Source organism: Peromyscus maniculatus, chromosome 1, assembly GCF_049852395.1.
Source record: "Peromyscus maniculatus bairdii isolate BWxNUB_F1_BW_parent chromosome 1, HU_Pman_BW_mat_3.1, whole genome shotgun sequence".
NCBI lineage: Eukaryota > Metazoa > Chordata > Mammalia > Rodentia > Cricetidae > Peromyscus > Peromyscus maniculatus.
In genome coordinates, this window is record NC_134852.1 from 112,932,110 (window position 1) to 112,954,617 (window position 22,508).

Consider the following 22,508-nt stretch of genomic DNA (forward strand, 5'->3'; position numbering starts at 1 on the left):
TTTGCCCAGTGTTCCTAATGCCCTGGATTAGATCCCCAGAACCTCCCACAAAACCGAATGTGGTAGGGCATGCGTGTAATACCTGGTACAGAGCAAGGCTCAGGAGAATCAGACATTCAAGGTCATCCTTATCTACACAGGGAGTTCAAGGCCACCTGGGATACATGAGACCCTATCTCAAAAAAATTACGTAGACAGACTGACAGACATTAGAAGGGTAGTTACCAGAAGATGGGGTGATGGTTATTGCTTCATATATGGAGTTTGTATTTTACAAGATGAAGAGTTATGGAAATAAACATGGTAGTGACATTGTACTGTCCAACATAATGAATAAATTAACAACACTGAATTATACAATTAAAATTAGTTATGGTGGTAAAATTTGTGTTTATGCATACAACCAACCAAAAATTGGGGGGAAATGGTTTGTGAAAACACCCCCAAAACTCTTGACATAGAGTACTTACAGGAACCGAGGTGTGTGTCAAGCAAAGAATGAGTAGGCTGGGAGAGGGACGACCTGAGGGCTGTGGTCCCCACTGCGCTGGTAAACATAGGGGAAGAGGAATTCCAAGAGTGTTCCTTTTAATCCCAGAGGACTTTAGTAACAAGGACATGACCCTCTTCTGGTTTTTCCTTGGGTCTCAGACTCCCCATCAGCAAGACCTAGTGTAGAAACCTGGAGACGTGGGGCTGGGGACTAAGGAGGAGAGGCTCAATTCATTCTTCAGGAGAGCCAGAGAGGCAGAAGGGGGTTTCTGCTCATCCTCCAGGTAAAGATGCTGAATGTGTTCCATTATCCCACAGCTTGGAGAGCTGGCGAAAATCCATAGAGGGTCATTCTCCATGGTTTTCCAGAAGAAAAGAGCCTCTGAAGGGAAGAGAGAAGCTGAAGGCCAGAAAGGGGGTCATTACCATATTCCTAAAGCTTAGCATCTAACACACACACACACACACACACACACACACACACACACACACACACACACACACACACACGGGTGCAGAGGGCACAAGCTATTGGGCAGGACAATGGAGGTGAGGAAACAGGGAAGGGAGGGAGTGGGCCGGACTCAGCAGGTGCAGGCTCCAGGGCCCCTCAAGACAAGTCAGGGAGACCTGGAGCCTTCAGCTTCCTCCCCTTATGCCGCCCCCTCAACAGCCTCCATCACAATGTCTCGCCTGCCTTGTGCGCTGGCTCACAAATCCCAGCTCTCAGGAGGTTCTCTCTCTCCACTCATCAGCCTCTGTTCCGCTGGTCTGTTTCTGGCCTTGTCACTCTAAGACCATCCTGTGTGTGGCCTCACTATGATTGTCTGTTTTGTCCCAGCCTCCTCTGGCGCTCCATCACAGTCCTGGTTGCAATCCACGTCCATGTTCATCAGTGTCCGTCTGTCTCCATGCCTGTCTTTCTCCATCCTGCTGGTCCTCTCTCTGCTTGTCTCCTTCTCCACCACTGCCTTTCTCTTCTATGCGTTTCACCTTTGTCTCCATCTATATATCCCTCTTTCCTCTGTCCCTATCACTGGGTCTGTCTCCTTTTCTTTCGGTCTCCTCTCTATAACCACGTCCCCTCCCTGTCCTTGTCTCAGGCTCCATCTCTTGTCTCTTTCTCGTCCTTGTCTCCATCCCCCTCACTCCAGGGCAGCCTCCGCAATCCTCGCAGGGATAGGACCTAGCTGGGGGCGGGGCTGAGGGGCCAGATCGGAATAATTCGGTTATCTGGGAGAATTGAATTAACTTCTTCACACCAGCACCGCGGGGCCTGCCTCCCTGGCTTCCACGGGGCCGCAGGTGGGAGGCCCAGGAACGAGGTCGGGACCCTCCTGCTGGGCATGATGTGTAGGGATCGAAGGTCTGGGCCAGATTGGGACAGGATAAGGGACTCTCGGGATGGGGTCCCACGCAGCCCCGCCTGCTCCTCAAGAGCCCTGAGAGGTAGGCAGGAGCCCTTTAGGGTGGGGGGCCCGGGTGGCTAGGGGCGGGGTCTGGGCTGCTCAGGCCCCGCCCCGCGGAGTTCGCCCCGCCCCGCCCCCTCCGCGGGGTCCTGCGCGTTAAAAGGCGCGCGGGCTGGCCGTACTGCACTTGCGTTGCACCGGGGCAGAGTGCGGGCCGCGACGGGGCGGGCGGACTCTCGGGTGTTCAAAGCGGGTCTCAGGTCCTCTGCGCCTGAAGCTCGAATCCCCCATCCCGAATCCACCCAACCCGGGACCCCGACCCCGACCCCGACCCGACCCGGCCGGCCCGGCCCCCGCCCCCGCCCCCTCGGGCCGATGGACTACTCCTACCTCAATTCGTACGACTCGTGCGTGGCGGCCATGGAGGCGTCCGCCTACGGCGACTTCGGCGCCTGCAGCCAGCCTGGTGGCTTCCAATACAGTCCCCTGCGGCCTGCCTTCCCCGCCGCGGGGCCACCTTGCCCCGCGCTCGGCTCCTCCAACTGTGCGCTTGGCGCCCTACGCGACCACCAGCCCGCGCCCTACTCGGCAGGTGAGCGCAGTCCCGTCCCAACCCTGCCTCCAAATCCCACAGAACCTCCCTCCCTGCCCTACTCTGCAAGTGAATGTGACTGTACCCACAAGCCGCCCCCTGTCCATGCCCCTGGCCAGACCCTCCAATGTACTTTGAGAACCCTAGTAATAGGAGTTTCTTCTTGGCAGGGATGAGCCGCACCCTCTTGTCCCTCCCGTTCCTCTTTCTCCATGCCAAATCCCTACCCTGTGCCTTTGGGATCAAAGAAACAGGTCCAGTCCTGGGCCTTTCGCTAGGCCCTCCCCTCCCCACCTACAAAGGCCACCACCAAACCTCTCCATCCCCCGTATCCTCGGAACGGACTTCCAGCTCAGTCCAGTCAACTCTCATCTTTACCACCTGTGTCCTAGATGATGCCACCCTCAGCAAAGATCCCTGCTGTCCCTGAGCTGCCCAAATGAAACCCTCTCTAGAGTCCTAATACCATCTTTCTAGCCTCTCCATGCCCTTAGACCCGTCCTGCCTGGGCCCAAATCTTACTGCACCACCAAAAACCGCTTCCCATAGCCACAGAAAAGAAAGGAACCCCTATCATCGAGCCATTTTCATTTCCATATTCCCTCCAACCCGGACTCTAGCTGCAGCCCAGCAAAACCCAACAGCAGATCTTCCACCTTCATTCAAGTCCTCTGACCCAAGCAAGTCCCTGTCCAAACCCTCAACATCACTGAGCCTTTCAGGCATCCCTATCCTTCTGTTCGAGTCCCAGCCTGCCTCTTGCCCTCCTGGGAAGATCACGGAACCCAAAAGGAGGACTGGGGTTTGATGGGGAAATAAGTACTTGAATTTAGGAAAATAAGAATCATTAAGACCAGAGACCAAAATGGGGGTGGGAAGATTGGTGATCCTGGCCTGGGCGAGGATGGGGATTGCAGAAATGGGAACAGGAAATAAGGAGATAGACTCCTGAGAAAAGGGTTTGTGAGACTGGGTGGGTAAGGTAGGGGAGATGGAAGCAGTCTAGGGACCCTGAGAGAGAAATGGGTACACGGTGTCGGGAGACAGAGGTAAGAACCAGATGGTGGGAACACACTTGAGGAAGATGGGGAGCCAAAGAGGCAGAAAAAGAGATGAGCCGGAGGGAGATAAAAATGGAGTGTTGGAGACAAGGGTTTGGGAAGATGGGACAAAGAAGGTGATTGGGGAACCCCAAGAAAAATGTAGAGACTTAAACCAGGCTTGGAAACAGGCATTTGGAGCTGGTATCTGCATGGAGTATAAGCGGCTGGGATAGGATTTAGAAGAGATAGGACACAGAGAAGGTGCGGAGTGGGATAAACGGAGCAAAGAAGATAGAAAAATTTGGGTAGGAGGGAATAAGAACCCTCCTCGATGGGTACAAAGAGAACGGTGGCCCAGAAGGGGAAAGTTAGAGAGGTTCAGAAGGAGGAAGATGAGGAAGAGGAGAGGTCTGGAGAAGAATGACATCAGGGATGAGAGGCAGAACTGAGGAAATAAAGCTTGGGAAGAAGAGAGATGGACAGGGGGTGCAGGAAAAAAGAAAATGTCAGTACACAGCAGTCGGTGGCAGGCTAGACCCAGCAGGAGAGTCTCAAAGGCAGAGCCAAGGCCCAAGACTGGTTAGGAGGGAGACTCTGGTGCTGATGAGATCTGGCAGACATACCCTGTTCATCGGGGAACGGGACCTGCAGTCCCAGAGGAAGGGTGCCTGAGGAAAAACATCCCGGTGGCGGTGGGAGGCTGGGAGAGGGCAGTGGGTGGTAGGGCTTGGAAGAAGGTGGAGGGAATATGGACGGACATCAAACCCTTAGTTGGAGCTTCTGGTTTGTTTCAGGGAATGCTTAAGCCTCAGGTCTCCCTGGTGATTCAGCCTTTGGGACACTTGGCTGGAGACTATTGAGAACCAAATAGCGGTGAGGGAGGAGTTATATGCGATTTCCTCTAGGGCAGGACACAGGGGTCTGGGGGACTGAGGTCAGCTTCTCACGCACTCTGCTCTCATTGCCCCTGCCCTCGCGCACACACCTGCAGTGCCCTACAAGTTCTTCCCGGAGCCGTCGGGCCTGCATGAGAAACGCAAGCAGCGGCGTATCCGCACCACGTTCACGAGTGCGCAGCTCAAGGAGTTGGAGCGCGTCTTCGCCGAGACCCACTATCCCGATATTTACACACGCGAGGAACTGGCGCTCAAGATCGACCTCACTGAGGCTCGCGTGCAGGTGAGTGGGTGCATGCACGTGCTGTGCACGCACTTGCTAGAGGAGGGTGCTGGAGATTAGACACCTGGGAGCCAGGGACAGCTACAGTTTGCAAGCCAAGCCAAGACAGTTCAGGTGTGGCTGAGCAACCAGGAGAGGCAGCGGGCTCCCAAAGACTTGGGCTCCCAAAGACTGGAGCTGAATAGCTTCAATTTGCCTCGGACTCGGTATTCCTACCCCGCCCCACCCCCCGTTAACTCAGAGATAATACTCAAAAGCCAGGAAGCAAGGCGGCCAGGTTGACAGGGGACTGACGGGTAGGATCAGGCCAATCAGTACTTCTAGATGACGGGCCCAGCGTCGCAATGTGGACTCTTGAGTCAGTAATGTTTAAGTTTGGGGCGGGCAAGAGAGGCCTGGGTGTGCAAATCCCAGATGGCCCTTTTTGATGCGGGCAGCCTGTACAAAAGGTCTCCCTAGGGCCCCGACCCTTCACTGTCCTAGAAAACTCCAGGTGAATGCTCGGCTCCCTAAAAAGTATGCTTAGGGTGATAAGACTGACAGCAGAGCTCTACAGGAGACCAAAATATAGGGAGGCGGCGGAGTCTGCGGGTGAGCAGATCGTAGAAACAAAAATCTAAGCTCATCAGAAGCGGGAAGAAAAGACGGGGCGCCAAGTGGAGTGGTGGAGGGCGGAAGGCTGTAGACCTCCGACTGTTTATAATCCGAGACCGATCCTTTCTGGACCGAGACCTTTCACGCGCCTAGCGGCCCGGGGCTGAAGTGCTCCCTGTGACCGTCCTCTGGGTTGACTGGTCCCTGTGCCCACAGGTCTGGTTCCAGAACCGCCGGGCCAAGTTCCGCAAACAGGAGCGCGCGGCCAGCGCCAAAGGCGCGGCGGGAGCGACGGGAGCCAAAAAGGGCGAGGCGCGCTGCTCGTCCGAGGACGACGACTCCAAGGAGTCCACGTGCAGCCCCACGCCCGACAGCACCGCGTCGCTGCCGCCGCCGCCCGCACCCAGCCTGGCCAGCCCGCGCCTGAGTCCCAGTCCTCTGCCCGCCGCGCTGGGCTCCGGGCCCGGGCCCCAGCCACTCAAGGGCGCATTGTGGGCGGGGGTGGCGGGCGGCGGGGGCGGCGGGCCCGGCGCAGGAGCAGCGGAGCTGCTTAAGGCTTGGCAGCCCGCGGAGCCCGGGCCCGGGCCCTTCTCCGGAGTTCTGTCTTCTTTTCACCGGAAGCCCGGCCCCGCCCTGAAGACAAACCTCTTCTAGCCGCGGGCGTCCGGAGGCGCCCAGCCTGCCCCCAAGAGACACCCCTACCCTACTGGACCCGACAGTCCCTCCCTATCCCGGCCGCCTGCCTGGAAGCTCCTCGTCGTCCCCACTACCCAGCGTCTGATCCCTAGATGTGGCCTCCCCCTCGTTGTAAAACAAGCCAGGGCCACTCTCGTCCTCACCCACCCGCACCCGGCGGAGGAGTACTCACACCGGGATCCCCTCCAGGGAGGCCAGAAGCCCTTTCTGGCTTGGCTTTCTTAGGAACCGGGATCACATTACACCTGTCCCTAACAGTGCCCAATCATAAAGCATCCTAAGAGGCCGAATTGACAGCTCCTACTTTTCAGCTAGTCGGGCCAGCCACTCCTTAAAATCAGCAACCTGAAGGGACCCACTGCCAATTTCCTAACGAGTCACCTCCCATCCCTAGCCAGTCCGGTGCAGAGGGAAGACACACACTAGAGGGGAAAAGCTGTCGGGGAACGGAACAAAAGTAGCTTTCCTTTTCCCTTTTTTTCTTTCTTTCAAAAAACTTGTAATTTATTAAGGTGATTTTGCTCAATCCAAATAAAACTTAATTTATTGAAGACATCAAGCCGGCAACCTTTCGGAGTTCCCAAGATGGGAAAAACTGTTGGCAAGAACCCTGCCCCCAATGCGATGGCAACCAGCGAGGCTCCCTCCCTCTCTACCGCAGACTGCCACGCATTCCCTGGGCAAGGGCAGCATGGACCAGAGGTACAGCCAGAACTAGGCAAATTTGCATTTTGTGGCCGAGGTCCTGCCCCACCCCAATAAAATTAATGTGCCCTCCCTCCCCAAAACCCACACAGAAAAACTTAAATAATCCCAGCCCAGTTATGGGCTCTTCCTTCATTTCCGGACAGATGTCCCTCGAGTAGAAGTTGCAAGGAGGAACTCTTCCCCTGTGGTTCAGGTCCGAGGGAGGGATGTGGAAACGTCGGTGGAACTGGAGACCAGGATGTACCCAACTATACCCCATGTACAACCCTGAGGCTGGGAGGTGTCCACACCAGAGTAACCAGCGTGCTTCATTATTACCACAGGCTACTAAACTCCCGACCCTGGACCTAAAAACTAGGTGGGTAGAACTTTGTCCTAATTAGAACATCCCAAACAATTGGGCAGCAGGGAACACTGATCCCCAATAAATAGACAGAGATGCAATGCCACACCCCTCGGAACTTTTCAACCCCTGGTTGCACATGCCCTTCCCAAAAGGGAAAAAGCTCTGATTTTGCAGCTTGGCAGCATTTATCACTTGCTGAGCTGCAGGGTGTCCAGAAGAAGGCGCTTGTGAGCAGGATCCTGCACCCCAGCTTCCTCCAGGTCTTCCTCAGTGATGTCACTGCAGGGGTTAAGAGAAGCTGGGAGATGGGCTAGGAGGTCTAGGGCCGCCCCGCAATCCCACCCGTGAGGCCAGACACCCCGCCCTGTCCACCTCCAGCCCCGCCCCCACCTGAGAAACTCCAGGTCGTCCCAGCCATTGTGCACCAGGCCCTCCTCATAGCGTTCCAAGCCGATGGCCCGCAGCCAGGCACCCATGCCCGCCTCTCCCAGCCCGCTGGCCCGCCCGCCCTGCGGGCACGGAGCCTAAGGGAATACGGCATGTTAGGTGGGGGAACTAAGGGTGGCTCCTCACAGAAACACATGCAAACAGCCACATTCTACCCATGCTCTAAGGGGAAAGAAGGCAAGGAATGAAGCTGATTCGTGTGTCCCCAAAAGGCCCATTTTCCAGCTACAAGCAAAGGGGGGTGTGGACACCAGTGAGTTCTGAGTGACAGAATGAAGGCACACTGCCCACCAGGTAAACATAGCCAGCTAGCCCTGGTCTACACACCTCCTCCGCCAAGTCTTCTTGGATGCTCTCTCGGATGCGGGGTGGAGGGAAGCTGAGGGGTCGGCCATAGTCGGAAGGCCCTCGGGGAGGCTGCAATTCCAAGGGGCTGGGGAGGAGTGCTGAGCGTCCAGGCCCAGGAGCATAATCTACCTCACTGAGTGTTTTGGCCATCTGCAGTACTGAGCAGGACCGGTCATCACCGCTTGCAACCTCCCCCAAAAAAGTACTGGCAGGTGAGGTGCCCGGGGGTAGTGGTGGCCTTGGATGGGCCTTGGGAGGTGGTGGACCACGGGCCTCACCCCCACTTCGGCCCCTGGCCACTGGCACTGACAAAGGATCCAGGTTAGGGGGCAGGAAGATGGCTGAGTCCGGCAGTGGAGGGGGTGGGAAATCTGGAGGAGGCAGGGTGCCCCCAGAGTCCTCATCCGATGAGCTTCCCTCTCCCGCACGAGGGGTCCGGTGGCGCCCAAGCTGTGGAGCAGGCACTGTGATGGGCACTTTATTCTTGGTGGCAGGTGGGACGGGGGCCCTGGCAAGTGAGGGTGGCTCCAGGGGCAGCAGCTGATGTGGGACCCCTTCCAGGACATAGTAGGCAGGGTTATTGAAGCTGTTCTTGAGTGCAGGGGCCGCCACTCCTTCCGGGTCGGTGGTCCCCTCTGGCTTCAACCTGGTTTGGGAGCAGGAAAACAACTTCCAGGACCCAAAGTAAAGGGCAGTGGGTGCAGGGGGGGAGCTGGGGAGAAGGGGCAAGGGTCCCGGTCCTAGACTTGTACATGACCTTGAATACGTCACTGACTCACTCTGAGCGCTCGGTTTCATGATCTCTAAAGTTGAAGGGGGGGTGCAGGAGGTAAAACCCCAGCTCCTTTTCCTCACTTGCTCACATCTCAGCTCTTTTATGATTTTATAACTGAAACCTGAGCTCACCTGGGTGAAATGGGTGAAAAAAGCCTCTGATGAGGGTGACCAAAGGGATCAGAAAAGCCTCCAGAAGTAGGTGGGGACCCTTCTGCAGAATGCTAGCCAGGCTCAGGTTGGTGATCTACCCACAGAACACTGGTTCCCCATGAGACAGGCCCTCAGCATTTAGCCCCAGCTAACTTCAAACCCTCGATTCTCTTGCCTTAGTCTTCCCGGGTGCTGGGAGAGTGGTGTATGCCAAGATGCCCCGGCCCAGGACATTGCTACGTGGGAGGAAGTTCCCTGGCCCATTAGGTTTGGGAAACTTATTAAACAAACTTTAAGTTTCTTTCTTATCCATATTCTCAGAACCTTTGCTAATACTCATGTACATAATACATAATAATGGATGTCTAAAAAGAAGAATCTAGCAAGAAGCATATTTCAAATTTTTGGCCGTGAACCCATTTCCAGTGGGGCCTTTTGTTAGGTACAGCCTTGTAGGGTGGACCCTGAGCCTGGGCCCTCCAAATAACTTCAAGCTGTGTCTGGTTTTGTTTGCTTTTTTGTTTGTTTGTTTGTTTGTTTTGGTTGTTGCATTCATTTGTAGCTGAAAATGACTGTGAATACCTAATCCTCCTGTCCCATCTCCCAAATATTGGGATTATAGGCTTTGGTACCATGCCCTAGCTCTAGAACCAATTTCTACATTTTTTTTAAAGGCAGAATTGAGAGAAAACACTGATTGTGTTCCTTCTAACTGGGAGCCACACCTAAGGAGGCCTGGCTGGCCACTGTCACCCTGAGGTGTCAGAGCACTCGAACACCTGGCCGGCCCTGAGAGCCAGGCATAGCAATGGACAGTTAGGGGATAGCAAGTCTCTCCTCTCACCTGGGGTTCAAGGGCTCCTCCCTAGGGGCTGCTCGGGGTGGGGCTGGGGGCCTGCCAGTTGGTGGTGGCTTTTCAGGCTCCTCAAACAACTTGGACAGTGGACTGGGGGCTTCTGTGGAAGTTGGCTTGCGGCTCCCAGATCTGCCAGAAGTACAAGAAAATGATGTGGAACCGACCAGGAGCTCCCGAGGGTCCCTTCTCGTGGTACTTATCCCTAGCTCACCTGTGTTCCTGGCTGCCCCGGGACACTGACGGAGCCTTGCTCTTGGCTCCTGTCTCATCCTTATCAATGCTGATCCATTCTGGGGAAACACAGAGGAGGCAAACTTAGCAAGGACTTGAGTCCTGGATCCTGAGCATATCAAGTCCCTCCACAGCTACCCTGCAGGGAAGACCCACTCAGTCACAGCTGCAAAGCCTTCTAGTACCACAGGATTCCAACATGCTGCCACCCTGGGTCTGCCCCTCCTACACCTGGCCCACACCACCACATTAGATGCCCCACACCCTGTTGAATGGAGCCCCCACCATAGAGCCGCTCACGGGTGCCCAGGCGCTCTGTGGGCACCCGCACCTTCATGGAGCCACGGATATTGCCTGTCTCCTCTCCACGGTGGGACAGGAAGGTCAGGAACTGCTGGGCCGTGCTGCCAATCATCGACTTGAGTGCAACCACGCACTCCCCTAAGGAGTAGATAGAACAGACCAGCAAACTGCCAGACCTTTCTAGGGTGCTCCCTGGTTTCCTGTACCCCTGGGTACCTCCTGCCCCTCACCATAGGATTCATAGCCATCCATGGACTTGACTGTGAGCAGGAGGTGCTGGTCCTGCAGGTACTCGATGTCAGCCAGAATTGGCTTAAGCTGAGGAACAGAGAGGCCCAGTGAGGAACACTGCCCTAAATACCCCATCATGCCCTTCCCACGGCGTTCCTGGCCCCACTCACCCCTTACCCTAAGGCTTTTTCATGCTCACTCTTAAAGACACAGCCCTGCACGGCCTTTCACAGCATTTAATATCACTATAATTAATTAATTTTCTGTGCCATCAGTGGACAATACTAGACATTTATCAAAGGTTCTGGAAGCATTTATTAAAAAAATGAATAAACAAACTACAACTTGGTCCCACAGCTCCCAAAGATACAACTGTCTTTGTCCTTATCCTTACGCACACACACACACCTTCCGGCCTGGCTTTCCCTCCCAAGGAGCCCCGCCCGCAGTGTGCTCTGCCTCTTGCCCTCTGCACCCCTCTCTCTACACGTCGGGCCCTTCCTACAGCCTCACCGTGGGCAGCTGGCGGGAGGACCACTGCACTTTGAGGAAATTGATGTTGTCACTGCTCTGAGCATCATTCTCGAAGCTCTTCTTGTACTCTGGGGTGAAGGTGGGAGGACCCGGCTGAGGGGCTGACCACTCTGGGCAGCCTTTGGCATCCCCCTCTCTCCTGGCCCACAGCCAGCAATGGCCCCCTCTGACCTTCCAAGCAGGTAGAATAGAACTCAATGAAGAACTTGGTTCGGCTGGCTGTCTTCACAATGGCCTCGATGCTCTCAAACTCAATGTAGGCCTGGTCTGAGGTCTTAGAGAGCCCTGAGGGGACAAGGGAAGAACTGTAAGCGAAAGGGTGAGGGTGCTGAGCTTCGGACAGAAAACTGGGGGCCCTGGCAGACCTGAAGATAAGGCAAGAAGGAGTTTCCCAGCCCTAAGTCAATAGAGGGACCTATAAACCCAAACCCGGGGCAGAAAGACATGCCAAGCATGAAAGGTTCACATCAGGGGGCATGGGGACCAGAGTGCCTCTAGGCTTGTCTGCCACATCTGCAGGCGTACTCAAAGCGTATGTGTGACAGATACAGACACACAGGTATGTCACACCTCCAATGATGACCTAAGCTCAGACAGCCTCACATATCCTAGGTTCAGAAACCCCCCTGCACTCACATAAACACATACAAACATGTGTGGTCGGTCAAGCCCATCACATCCCTAGGAGATATTGTATGTGCCCCCCCCCACCCCCGTCTCCATATCAGAACAAGCACCTTTCTTGGAGATGAACTGGGAAGTAACTCCAACCTCAAATGTCCCAAACACAGGAGAATGGTCGCTGGTGACGATATCATCAGTGCAACCTGTTCAGGGGGACAGGAACGGGGGCTCAAGAGAACTATCCCTACTCTCTGCCCCGCTTCCCAAAGGAGAGCTGAGGCAGAGTAATGACCACCCAGTGTCTCCCATCAACCTTTCCCAAGGTTCTGACCATAGGAATTGCAGATGATGTGGGTTTCAGGATAGGATTTCCACAGAATCCGGTCACACCACGAAGGCACATTGGTCCGGACCTGGGACAGGAGGGGCAATGTGGTCAGTGCTGTGAGCTGGGAGTCTCAGCATGGGTCCCACCCAGAGCTGACAAAACCCCACTCCTCTTCTGCTCCTGGACCCAGCACCCGCCTTCTTCCTTGGATTCCCAAAATAGCCAACATCACCCCAAAGGCCTCAGGGAAGCCACAGACACTGAAGTAAATTGCAGAGACCCGATCTTTGGCATCCCATCTCCTGACTCCCTGCAACCAGAGGGAGGGTTCCCCCAGTCTGTAGTTTCCACTCACCCCCGTTGGCTTCTGCTTGTGCCAAGCATATGTGTCCCTGGAGCCCCGCTCATAGCGGTAGGTGGGTGGGAAAGATATCTCCTCCTCACCTAAAGAGAGCAGAGGACACACGAAGTCCATGGCTCCAACAACCCAGGCATATTCCCAGCCCCAGGGCCCTCACTGAACACTGCCAGGCCCTCACTCACTGAATCGAAGGAAGACCTTGTGCTTCTCCCGCTCCAGGTTGAGCTGGTCTACCCTGAGCAGGGGCTCAAACTCTCTCCTGCTAATGTAGTTCAGGATCTCCTGGGGTACAGATACAAACGCCGGAGGCTTGCCTCACGAGAAGAACCCGCAAGCTTCCCCTCCCAATGCCCTCCTTTACAGCCACCCGCCGGGCCCTGCTGGCACCTGGATATCCATGTCTAAGCGGTAGTTAAGGTCCCCAAACCAGAAGAGATGAGTGAATCGCAGAGAGATGTCAAAGGCACTGAGCTGCCGATCACCCAAGGAGAGCAGACGCAGAATGTCTAAATAGTTCTGGTTCCGCCTACAGGGGAGGGGCCACGACAGATACCCCGAGTCAGGAAGGAGGGACAACATAAAGGTGAGAAGTCTTTGGGGTCAGGGATGAGGGTCCCTACAGGTAGGGACAAGGCCACGGTCAGGCAGAGACAAGAGGGGTCCTGAGAAGATTTGGGGGATCTCTGGGGACAGGAATGTAGGAAGTCAAGGCCTGGGCAATGGGGAAAGGAATGGGTCTCAGGAGAATGGAGGATAAGAAAAGAGACATGCAGAAGGTGTCTCTCACCGGGTAGTCTTCTCGTTTCCTGAGGTGAGATGGCAATTCACAAAGCCAAAAGAGGTGCCATTGAACATGAAGGAAACACCTACAGCTCCCTTGTTCCCTGTCAGGACAAGAAAAAGAAGACGGCTGAAGAGGGACCATCTAAAGAGGAATCCCAATTGCCCTCTATCCCTCCAAGCAGCATAATCGGCATCCTTCCTTCCCCAGAACAGACACATGCATGCATGTGCAAACACACACACACACACACACACACACACACACACACACACACACACACACGCACACACACACCTTCACCAGGGGTCTCCCTTGGGGCTGGAAAAGATTTAGAATGAGAACATACAAAGAATCCCATATGTGAGAAAACTGAAACCATGCAAAGCGGGGGGACCCTGGAAAAGAGGCAGGAGGCATGCATGAACAGAAGCACGTCGCCCTCGGGCCCACCGGCCCTGCTCACCCAGGGTGTTGGCGATGCCGGTCTTCACACTGGACGTGCTGACATGGCTGATGCGGTTCTCATGCTCTGGCTTGACCAGAACTGCCACCTTGATGTTCCACAGGGACTGCATGGCAATCTATGGAGAGAGTGTGGGGTCATCCCTGCCCCCAGCCAAGGTCCCCACCTGCATTCCCCGTGGCCTATCATCTACACTGTCTTGTCAGTCACGGGCTAGGAAGGCTTGCTATCCCTTTCTAGAGTAAACAAGAAGAACACCCCTTCCTGTGGCATGAATAACTCCTAAAATTCAAGTTCAGTCTCCCAAAGGAAACATCAGGGCTCAGAAGGAAAGTCATGTGACCAGTACTCCCCAGGGCCAGCCAGGAAATCAAGCAGAAAACACAAAGTCTGTGAGAACCAGGGAGCAGGAGAGATAACCCCCTCACCGGGCGGTAATCCAGATCTGTAAGCTCCTTGAGGCCCCCACGCAGCAGATCCAGCCACTCTCTGTCACCCACTGAGTTCTCCTGGGTCCCAAAGACATAGATATCATGGGGTATGGTGACTGTGACCTCATCCAGGGCCTTCCCCAGTCCCTTTGATGTGAACCAAGATGTCACGTTTTTTGGAGGTGGTACACTTCCTGGAGGTGGAGGGGAGACAGCAGGAATTAGAGGGGTGGGGTCATGCCCTGGTCCTGGGCCAGCCTCCTCCCCCACCTTAACCCCGGGCCTGACCCATGTTCCAGGTGCCTATGAAGACAGAGATCATGTCCGGCTCATCCTGCTTGGAATGCTTGTTCTTCATGAGCTGCAGGAGCTGGCAGAAGGCTTCTCGCTTCTGGGGGGACAGGGGGAGGGCGGGGAGGGGGGCACAGCCTCCAGTCAGGGACAGTAGGCGCTCAGCGATCCTACCCTTCCACAGGGACACCCCGCTTTGTGGCAGGTATGAGAGAAGGACACACCCTGCCAGAAATGCCAGGCCCACACCTCAGGTTCCAGTAGGAAATCTCCTCTGGAGACTCCAGGGGCCCCCAACACCCTGGCACAGGCTGCAACTCACCCGGGCACTGACAAAGATGAAGTCCTTGCGCTGGATCCGATCCTTCTCCTTTTCAAACACAACACCCAGCTTGTTCTGCACACGCTGGGACTTGATGAGCTGGCGGACTAGGGGGGTGAGAGGGGGAGTCACACAAACCCACGCTGTCAAGCCGCCCACTTCCCCCCCTCTGCCCCCCCCACCCCACCCCCCACTCCCCCACCCCGCTCACTTCGGTCATGTGTGAAGGTCGTCCAGTCCTCCTGGGAGTCTCGCTGTCTCCTCAGCAGAACCAGCCTCCCGCCCTCCACATCCACACTCAGTGTGAACTTCTGGGACTTCCCAATCTTGGTCAGATCACCCAGTGTCACATCCAGCTTCACCTGTAAGACAGGGGGTGGAGAGGCTGCTGACAAGACCTTCGACAGGAGGGACCCCCTTTGTCGCCAGCCGCCTTTGGCTCCCCCCGTGAGGCCCCACCTGCCATGTACCTCAAAGGCCTGCACGGGGATGGTCTTGGCCTTTCGTGTGGAAGGCTGCAATGGGGCAGGGGGTGCCGTGGAGCTCATGTCCTGCAGGGCCTTCAGGGCCTGGAGGGGGTAGGGAAGAGGTGAGGTGGAGGGACGCGCTGAGGGATGGAGCAGGGCGGGGCAGCACTGATGCTGGGATAAGAGGCTGCAGGGGCGGCAGGTAAGGGCAGGTCAGTCCACCTTCTTCTGGATGCCTGACAGGAAGTCCTTTAGCACAGATAGCTTCAGCACAAGGCTCTCCAGCTCTTGCTCTCCAGTCTGTGGTAAGCTCTGAGGGGGGGAGGGGAGAATAAGGGTGGTACACATGATTCCTAAGCAGAAGCCCCCCCCCCCACCGCCACCCCCACAGCTCCAAGGTATGTCCCACCTCTGGAGGCCTCCCTATAATCTCACCTGCTGCTGCAAAAGGCGGGTCACCATAGGCGAGCTCTGCTGATCAAACACCTTTGACAGGATCTCCAGGCCTGACAGGACCTTGTCCACCTCGCTAGGGGAGACAGAGGGGTCAGAATCCCTCCCCTGACCTTCGCTCAGGGAACACGGCACTGACTGAGTGTGGCACTTCCATCTTCAGTATATAGTAACGGGGTACATGGGAGGAAGTCAAGACACAGCGGATGGCTCACTGTTCACGGTCTGAGACCAGAGTGCGACACGTGGGCTCAGCCAGTACCTGTGCAGCCTCCGGCATGAGGTGACCAGGGTCCGGGTGAGGTGGGGCAGGTTGCTGGCTCCGCCTCGTACAGCCTCCAGGTCCAGCCCGTAGCTGCCCTTCAGGTACTCATGTGACACAGTGCTGAGTCCGTTGGGAGTGCTTGCAGGGGAGATGAAGAGTCAGGGGGGGTCCCGCTGGCTGTCCAAGCACCCCTACTCTACCCAGTACAGCAGGTACTGGGGGCCATCAGAGTGGAATACGCCAGAGTTTCTGCCCTGGAGCTGAGATGGGGTGGGGTCCCTAGGTGGGGCCTGGGCAGGTAAAGGCGGAAACAATTCTCAGAGAGGAGACTTCCTGCTCAGCAGAGGGGGCTGGGAGGGTCTCACCTCTCAGTTGCCGGAGTTGTGGGTGTCTCAGGGGGTTGCAGGGGGCTGCTGGGCCCCACAGGGGCAGAAATGCTGGTCGAGCCAGAGCGCGGGGGTAGGGGGGGCTTCTCCTCCTCCACATCTGTGGACAGGGAACAATGGGATAGCAGTTTCGACTCAGTGTTATGTGACAGGGATATGCCGTGCCTGTCAGACTGCCACAGAAAAGAGGGTATCGAGTGGGGCACCATGGTGAGGGGGAAGTGGGACTTCAGGGAGGTGGGGACGGGGAGGAACAGAGAGAGGCAAGGGCCTGGCAAGGAAGGGATTTTCTTTTCTTCTTTGCATATATATGTATGTGTGCTATGTAAGCGTGTGGATACATGTTAGCATGAGTATGTGTGTGTGGGGGGGGGGGGCTCGAGACTAATGTTGCATGCCCCCCTCCATCACACTTCACCTTATTTACACATTGAGGGATTCCCTGCCCATGGCCACCACACCTAACCACCTTTCCGGTGGACCTGGGGATCTGAAATCCACTCTCATCCTAGTACTTATGCGGTACATGCTTTACCCACTGAGCCATCTCCGCAGCCCAAGGAAGGGGATTTTCACGCTGTAAGATGAGCAATACCTGAGGCATCCCGATCGTCTGGTGGGTCTGGCTCTCTCTCCCCCTCGACAGGCAGCAGCAGAGCACACACAAGACCCTGGTTGGGTTGAGCATACAGGCCTATAAGCTCACCCAGGGTCTGGAATCGGCGCACAGGAACACCCTGTGAGGTCTGAAGTGACAAGGATGGCAGGGTCAGCCAGCGGGTCCCCAAGTCTGAGGCTAAACCAAAATCAGAGGTCATGGGTCTGAGCTCTTACCTGCACGGCCAGGAAGTCCTCTCCATCTGGCAGAATGCGGTATGTGTGTACATGCTTTTGGTACCTAGTACAAAGCAGGGACCAGAACCTGTCACCCCCAGGCTGGGGTCTGAATACCAACAATTTCTTCTTCCTCTTTACTCCTGCTACCAGGCTCAACCTCTGACCCTCTCTGGATTCTCTAAAACCACTTGTCCAGGCTGCACAGGGTTAATGATGGGGCAGTCAACTTCCGGCCTCTTAGTATTGCCAACAAGAGCAGGAATAACCAGGCCCCCCCTCCCCACTCTCGGACCTACACAGCCTCCACACCCACCCACCAAAGGGCCTGAGAAGCAACAGGCAGCTCTTTTGTGGCTTCTACAGCTGTCTAAACAGCCCCTCTGGGCTGTGGTACCAGTCTGGGCCCCCCGCCAGAGTAAAAGTCCTCAGAAGCCTGGTGAGCTCCTATTTGCATGAACGGGCAATGTGCTAACACACATGTAAGGCTCCGTCTGTTTATGTTGGTGTCTGGCTCTCCTGGAGCTGGGTGTGCCGGGGCAGTTTTACAGGGGATTGTGGGGGCATCAACACAGGGCTTTGCTTTCTCTCCTTCTCAAGCATCAGGAAACTGGAATGACCCAAGGGGAATCCCTATGGAAGACTCAGCCTCTAGGAACCCCAAGCCAAGAGGGGTGCTGACAGATGGCGGTAGCAGCTGAGCAGGTAACAGCTGAGCCAGGCACATACTAAGTGGGGGATGGAAGTCTCCATTGGCCTCCACACCTCAAAGAAGTTCTGGGGTCTCTGCCTATGCTGGGCAGAAGCAGGTGCTGGCTCCAGAGAGGACCAAACATCACAAGGTCATTTTCTCCCTAAAGCTAGCCCCACCTTAGTCAGGGGAGATTACTTTGTGGTGTCGGGATCTGTGTTTATAATAATAATAGCATCCCGGTAACCAAACCCTGGCTGTGTTATGCATCTCACATAGCTCATTTCATACTCACACTGTAAAGCAGATATTAATATTCCCATTCTCCAGATAAGAAAGGAAAAAAATGATTTGCCCAAGGTCACAGAACAAATAAAAGGCAGTACTGGCTAGTATCTAGAACCAGGACAGAAGCCAGTTCATCTGTCAGGGCAGGGGTGTGTCTTGATTGTCATTTGTGTACATGTGATGTGTATATATAGGTAAGCATGTATTTGGGAAGCCCACCCACTTCTGATCCCTTCTGCCAGGCTCCTGAAAGCTACCCCCTCCCCAACACACACATCCCTACCCCCTGCCCCAATGCCTTCTCCTGACAATGGAACCAAGATCTCTCTTCACTGGGACAATAGTTCCTCACCCAGACAAGGGCCCCAGCTGTCCCCCACCCACCCGGACAGCTGATCCAGCACCTGCCCCTGTTCCCTCCCTAATTAAGGGATCTGTTTAGAGGTGGCTAGGAGGCAGGACTCTTGGGATTTTCATGGGCGTAAGATGTCTGGCTTTAGTCTCTCCACACTGAGTGGACCGCTGAGTTGTCGCAAAAGCTGAGAATTACTGGACCCCTCCCTCAGCAGGTCAACTGTCTTGGCCAGAGTCCTCAGTGTCTACAATACTAGCCTTTGGACCCCCACAATCCTTTGTTGTCTTAGGTCCTGTCAAATCTGTAGCAGCAGCATCCCTGGCTTCTGTCCACTAAATGTCCACAGCCCCATCCCAAGTGGGACAATCAGAAGTGTGCCCTGTAGGCTGGGCCAGTGTATTCCCAAAGATATCAGAAGAGGGGGGGAAACAGGACAGAGGAAATGGGGTTTCAGAGTGTTCTCACAAGATCTAAACACAGTAGTGCCTGATGCTTCCCACAGAGGCCCATTCAGTGTTGAACTATGGGGCAGGGAGCACTCAGAGAGTACAGCACTCAAGAGGCAGGAGAATCTCTGTGAGTTCGAGGCCAGCCTGGTCTCCAAAGTGAGTTCCAAGATAGCCATGGCTGTTATACATGTCTCAAAAGAACCTGTCTCAAAAAAAAGGAAGAAAGAAAGAAAGAAAGAAAGAAAGAAAGAAAGAAAGAAAGAAAGAAAGAAAAAGAAAGGAAAGAAGAGAAAAAAGAAAGAAAGAACACTGCAAAACAGAAAACAGAGAGTACACCACTACCACACACAGCTGCCAGGTACAGCCACAGGACCAGGCCCACTCAAAAGACTGCCAAGTCTAGCTTTACACTCAGCACTCATTCATGGCCAGCTAACCAGAGCTCAACCCAAAGCGAAGACTCACTCATTGATTCATGAAATGAAGATGCTGTCCCACACAGCTTCACCCAAGTCCTCCTCTCACCACCCACTATTCCACCCTGCCCCACAACCATATATAGCCGCAAACTCCTAGGAATTGCTGAGCATCAAAACACTGGTCCCTCTGCCCCCTACTGCCCACCACTAAGTGCTTTTAAAAGCACTGCAAACGTGTGGAACATGCATCCTTTCCCTGTGCATCTGGGGCACGGGGGAGTCTAAGCAGGTCTGCCACAGTCTGCAGACATTTCTTCCCATCACACCCACCCTGGGCTTAAGAACTCTGGCCTCAGGCCCCAGAAAGTGCTCTCAGACAGCAGGAAGTGCTCCCCTGTATCCTTCCTCCACCCAGCCATAAAGTCAAGGTCCCTCTACTCAGGGGTGGAGGCGGGGCTGCAGCCCCACAGCTCCAGTCACCCCACCACCACGATTACCACCAGCACCAGGGAACACTTCGACGTGCACCCGCCCTACTCACAGGACGCAGAGTGCGAAGGCCCCCGCCACGCTCTCGCTGTCTCGCACCAGGAAGCTGCCATCGCGGCCCGCCCGAGCCAGCAGCTCCTCCGCCGCAGCTCGGCTCAGGTCGCGGTGATACCAGGCAGGGGCCGGGCAGCCCAGCGCGCCCCCGGGGCCCGGCGCCCCACACACTGAGGCCATGGCCCGCCGAGGGCTCAGCGCCGCCGATGCCTGCCGCCCCGCGCCATCCGCCCGGGAAAGCTTGGAGTCGAGGCTGGGGCCGTGCCCGGGTCCCGGGCCTGAGAAGCCACCAGCCTGAGCGAGTCCGAGATCGGGGCTCCACGCCCGGCCGCACCGGCCGCCTCGATCTCCGCGCAGCCGCCGCCGCCAGCAGCGCCGGCCCCAACTTGAAGAGAAAGAAAGAAAAGTTTGTTCAGAGGCGGCGGGGGAGGGGCAGGAGCGAAGCTTGGAGCTGGCCGGTCCCCTCCCCCTCTACTCGGCCCAGAGCCCAGGCCGCCCCTGCCCCCAACCTCTCAGCAAGGACGACGATGCCCCCACAGTCCTACACGACTCCCACTTCCCAAGCCCCGCAATTATCTTGTCCCCCATCTCAAGAAGATCTAGTTCCCCGTACCCGCTCCCGTACAGTTTGCGAGTCCCAGCTCTCCCTGGTGACTTCCAACCCTTCCAAGGATTCGCAATGAGATGACCCCTAATCCCTACAAAAGTCCGATTCAGCTACACATCCTTTCTACTCGGCACCCCCACAGCTTTGCGGGATCGGGGTTCTCAAAGGAAGGCTCCAGGATGAACCTCCCCAACAAATACCCCCATCATCCAAGCGAACAAGTTCCCCCCAACTCTTGTGAGATCGGAGCCCCTTCAGACCTCCACCCCCAAACTCCGATCCCTGACACATCCCACAAGACCCCTTCCAAGGAGATCCGATGTCCCCCCACCCCACCCTCACACACGCACGGGTCCCCGCAGGCCCTCCAGTCCGGCAGAACCCTTCCCCCATCTCCAAGTTCCCTGGCACCACGCCCCACACCCGCAGGCCCAGGTTCGGCAGCCCCAGACCAGGAGGACCCCCTAGACCATCTAGAAAAAAAGTTCCCTCAAGTCCCAGTGCCTCAGCCGCCTCGCGCAGGCCCCACCTCTGGGGCGACTCCGGTGACTCCTAGCCCGGGAAAGCCGTCCTGGACTCCCCGAGGCCACTTAAGATGGCCATCCGCCGCCACCGCGCACCCCAAGCCTTCCGCCCCGCCCGCGCCCCGCCCCCGGAGCCGGGGCTGCCCCGCGCCCCGCCTCGGCCGCCCGCGTCCGGGTCTCCGCGCCGCACGCCCGCAGAGTGACCTCGGGCCAGTCTTGGCTCTTCCCCTGCGCCTGAGCTTCCCGCTGTCGACTACTAGGGTAACGTTAGGAGGGCGGATTCATTGGGGCTCTGCCTGTAAAGCTCCGGGCCTGGCACGCTGCGGGCGCTCCCGGACGGCGGCTATTTTTATTATTAATTAAGGAGTAAAGAAGGTGACAGCTGTGTAAACTGTAAAGCGCGGCTGGGGACTGAACGGGTATTATTAGCACCGCCCCCGCCCCGGCTACTCCCTCCGAGTCAACAAACTTGCGACTCGGTGGGCCAGGTGCGAGCAGGGAGCTCCGGAGACCCGGGTGGCTACGACCTCCCATCCACCCACCCCTGGGGCGGAAAGGGGGAGCGGCGGGAGAAGATGGGGCGGAACCCAAACGGGGCTCTGGCCCGCCCCACTTCCCCCCTAAAAAAAGACCTGGATGGTGGCGGCGTCTCCAGGGATTTCTCTTCCTGCCCCGCCCCTCTGCCCCCTGGTTCCTTAAAGGCGCAGGCCTCCAGACGTTCGCCTACAGCCACCGACTCCTGGGAGACTGTCGGAGCATCCCTTTAACCTGGCAGAGAACTTTCGCTTTGGTAAATTGAACCTGTTGACCGTGCCTGGGGTCAGCCCTGAGGCGTTTCCTCTGTTTCCGAAAAGGTGCGTTGCCTTAACCCAGCTGGAACAAAGCCTGGGACGTGAAGAGGAGGTCCGTAGGAGCCTTCCGAACCAGATTAATACAATAACGGAGAACTTCTACCCACCTACCTGTTTCTCTGCTCCGGCCAAGGTTTAAATAAAAACACTCAACCTCCATTCTGTACCCAACTCCTCCTGCCCTTTTGGCATGAGGGACTTAGATGTGCCTCCTCTTGTCAGGGGGCACCCTGGTGTTGTGGGCAGAGACCTGGACTACGGATCTGCAATTTGGTGTCTTGGTCTCAGACCTGTACCTCACCGAGGGTAACTGTGATAGGGATATGGAGCCAGAGACCTCCCCCAAGGGAGGAAGAGAGGGCACAGGAGACCCAGAAATCAACTCAAGCCCAGATTCTGGAGATGTGCAACAACTAAGCAAGCAGGAGGTCTTACTTGCCCGTACCTGTAATCCCAGCCCTCAGGAGGCAGAAGCAAGATCTCTACCCAGTTGTAAGCAGCTTTCTGGGTCACCCAAGGCTAGACCACCCAAGGCTACACAGGAGATCCTGCCTCAAAGAAAGCAAGAACAAGGAGGCGGAGCAAAGGCTCTAACAACCCTCCAAAATCATTATATTTACAGTTCCCTGAGAGGACAGACATGCTAAAGAATGGGTCTTTGAGGTGAGGTGGCTTAGCAGGTAAAGGTGCTTTTGCCCAGTCTGAAGACTTGAGTTGAATCCCAGGGACCCACGTGGTGGAAGGAGACATGCTCCTGCATGTTGTCCTGACTTCATAACTGTATCAAGGCACCCATGCAGCCACACACATACACGTGCACACACTCAGAATAAATA

General features: G+C 56.0%; 2 protein-coding genes across 5 annotated transcripts; one reads left to right on the forward strand and one right to left on the reverse strand.

Annotated features, from left to right (window-relative positions):
- The first annotated feature begins 2,116 nt into the window (after positions 1–2,116).
- On the forward strand, positions 2,117–6,094 carry Phox2a (paired like homeobox 2A). The gene is made up of 3 exons (XM_006993278.3): positions 2,117–2,493; positions 4,528–4,715; positions 5,526–6,094. The coding sequence occupies exons 1-3, from the start codon at positions 2,277–2,279 to the stop codon at positions 5,961–5,963; spliced, it is 843 nt and encodes a 280-aa protein (XP_006993340.1). The 5' UTR covers positions 2,117–2,276; the 3' UTR covers positions 5,964–6,094.
- A 427-nt stretch (positions 6,095–6,521) lies between these two features.
- Positions 6,522–21,512, reverse strand: Inppl1 (inositol polyphosphate phosphatase like 1). 4 transcript variants are annotated; one of them, XM_076548691.1, is made up of 29 exons: positions 21,454–21,512; positions 19,689–20,075; positions 16,946–17,009; positions 16,707–16,857; positions 16,091–16,211; positions 15,723–15,863; positions 15,443–15,536; positions 15,230–15,319; positions 15,011–15,109; positions 14,752–14,902; positions 14,541–14,647; positions 14,216–14,318; positions 13,925–14,121; positions 13,497–13,614; positions 13,037–13,133; positions 12,637–12,775; positions 12,432–12,531; positions 12,244–12,332; positions 11,892–11,973; positions 11,674–11,763; positions 11,108–11,221; positions 10,916–11,004; positions 10,402–10,489; positions 10,154–10,309; positions 9,849–9,927; positions 9,626–9,766; positions 7,834–8,500; positions 7,450–7,583; positions 6,522–7,338 (listed from the first exon to the last, which is right to left on the reverse strand). In XM_076548691.1, the coding sequence occupies exons 2-29, from the start codon at positions 19,868–19,870 to the stop codon at positions 7,248–7,250; spliced, it is 3,774 nt and encodes a 1,257-aa protein (XP_076404806.1). In that variant the 5' UTR covers positions 19,871–20,075; positions 21,454–21,512; the 3' UTR covers positions 6,522–7,247. The 4 variants fall into 4 exon arrangements, with proteins under 4 accessions (XP_076404806.1, XP_006993338.1, XP_076404817.1 ...); XM_006993276.3 differs by lacking the exon at positions 21,454–21,512 and adding an exon at positions 20,827–20,932; XM_076548702.1 differs by lacking the exon at positions 7,450–7,583.
- Between the last annotated feature and the right edge of the window lie 996 nt (positions 21,513–22,508).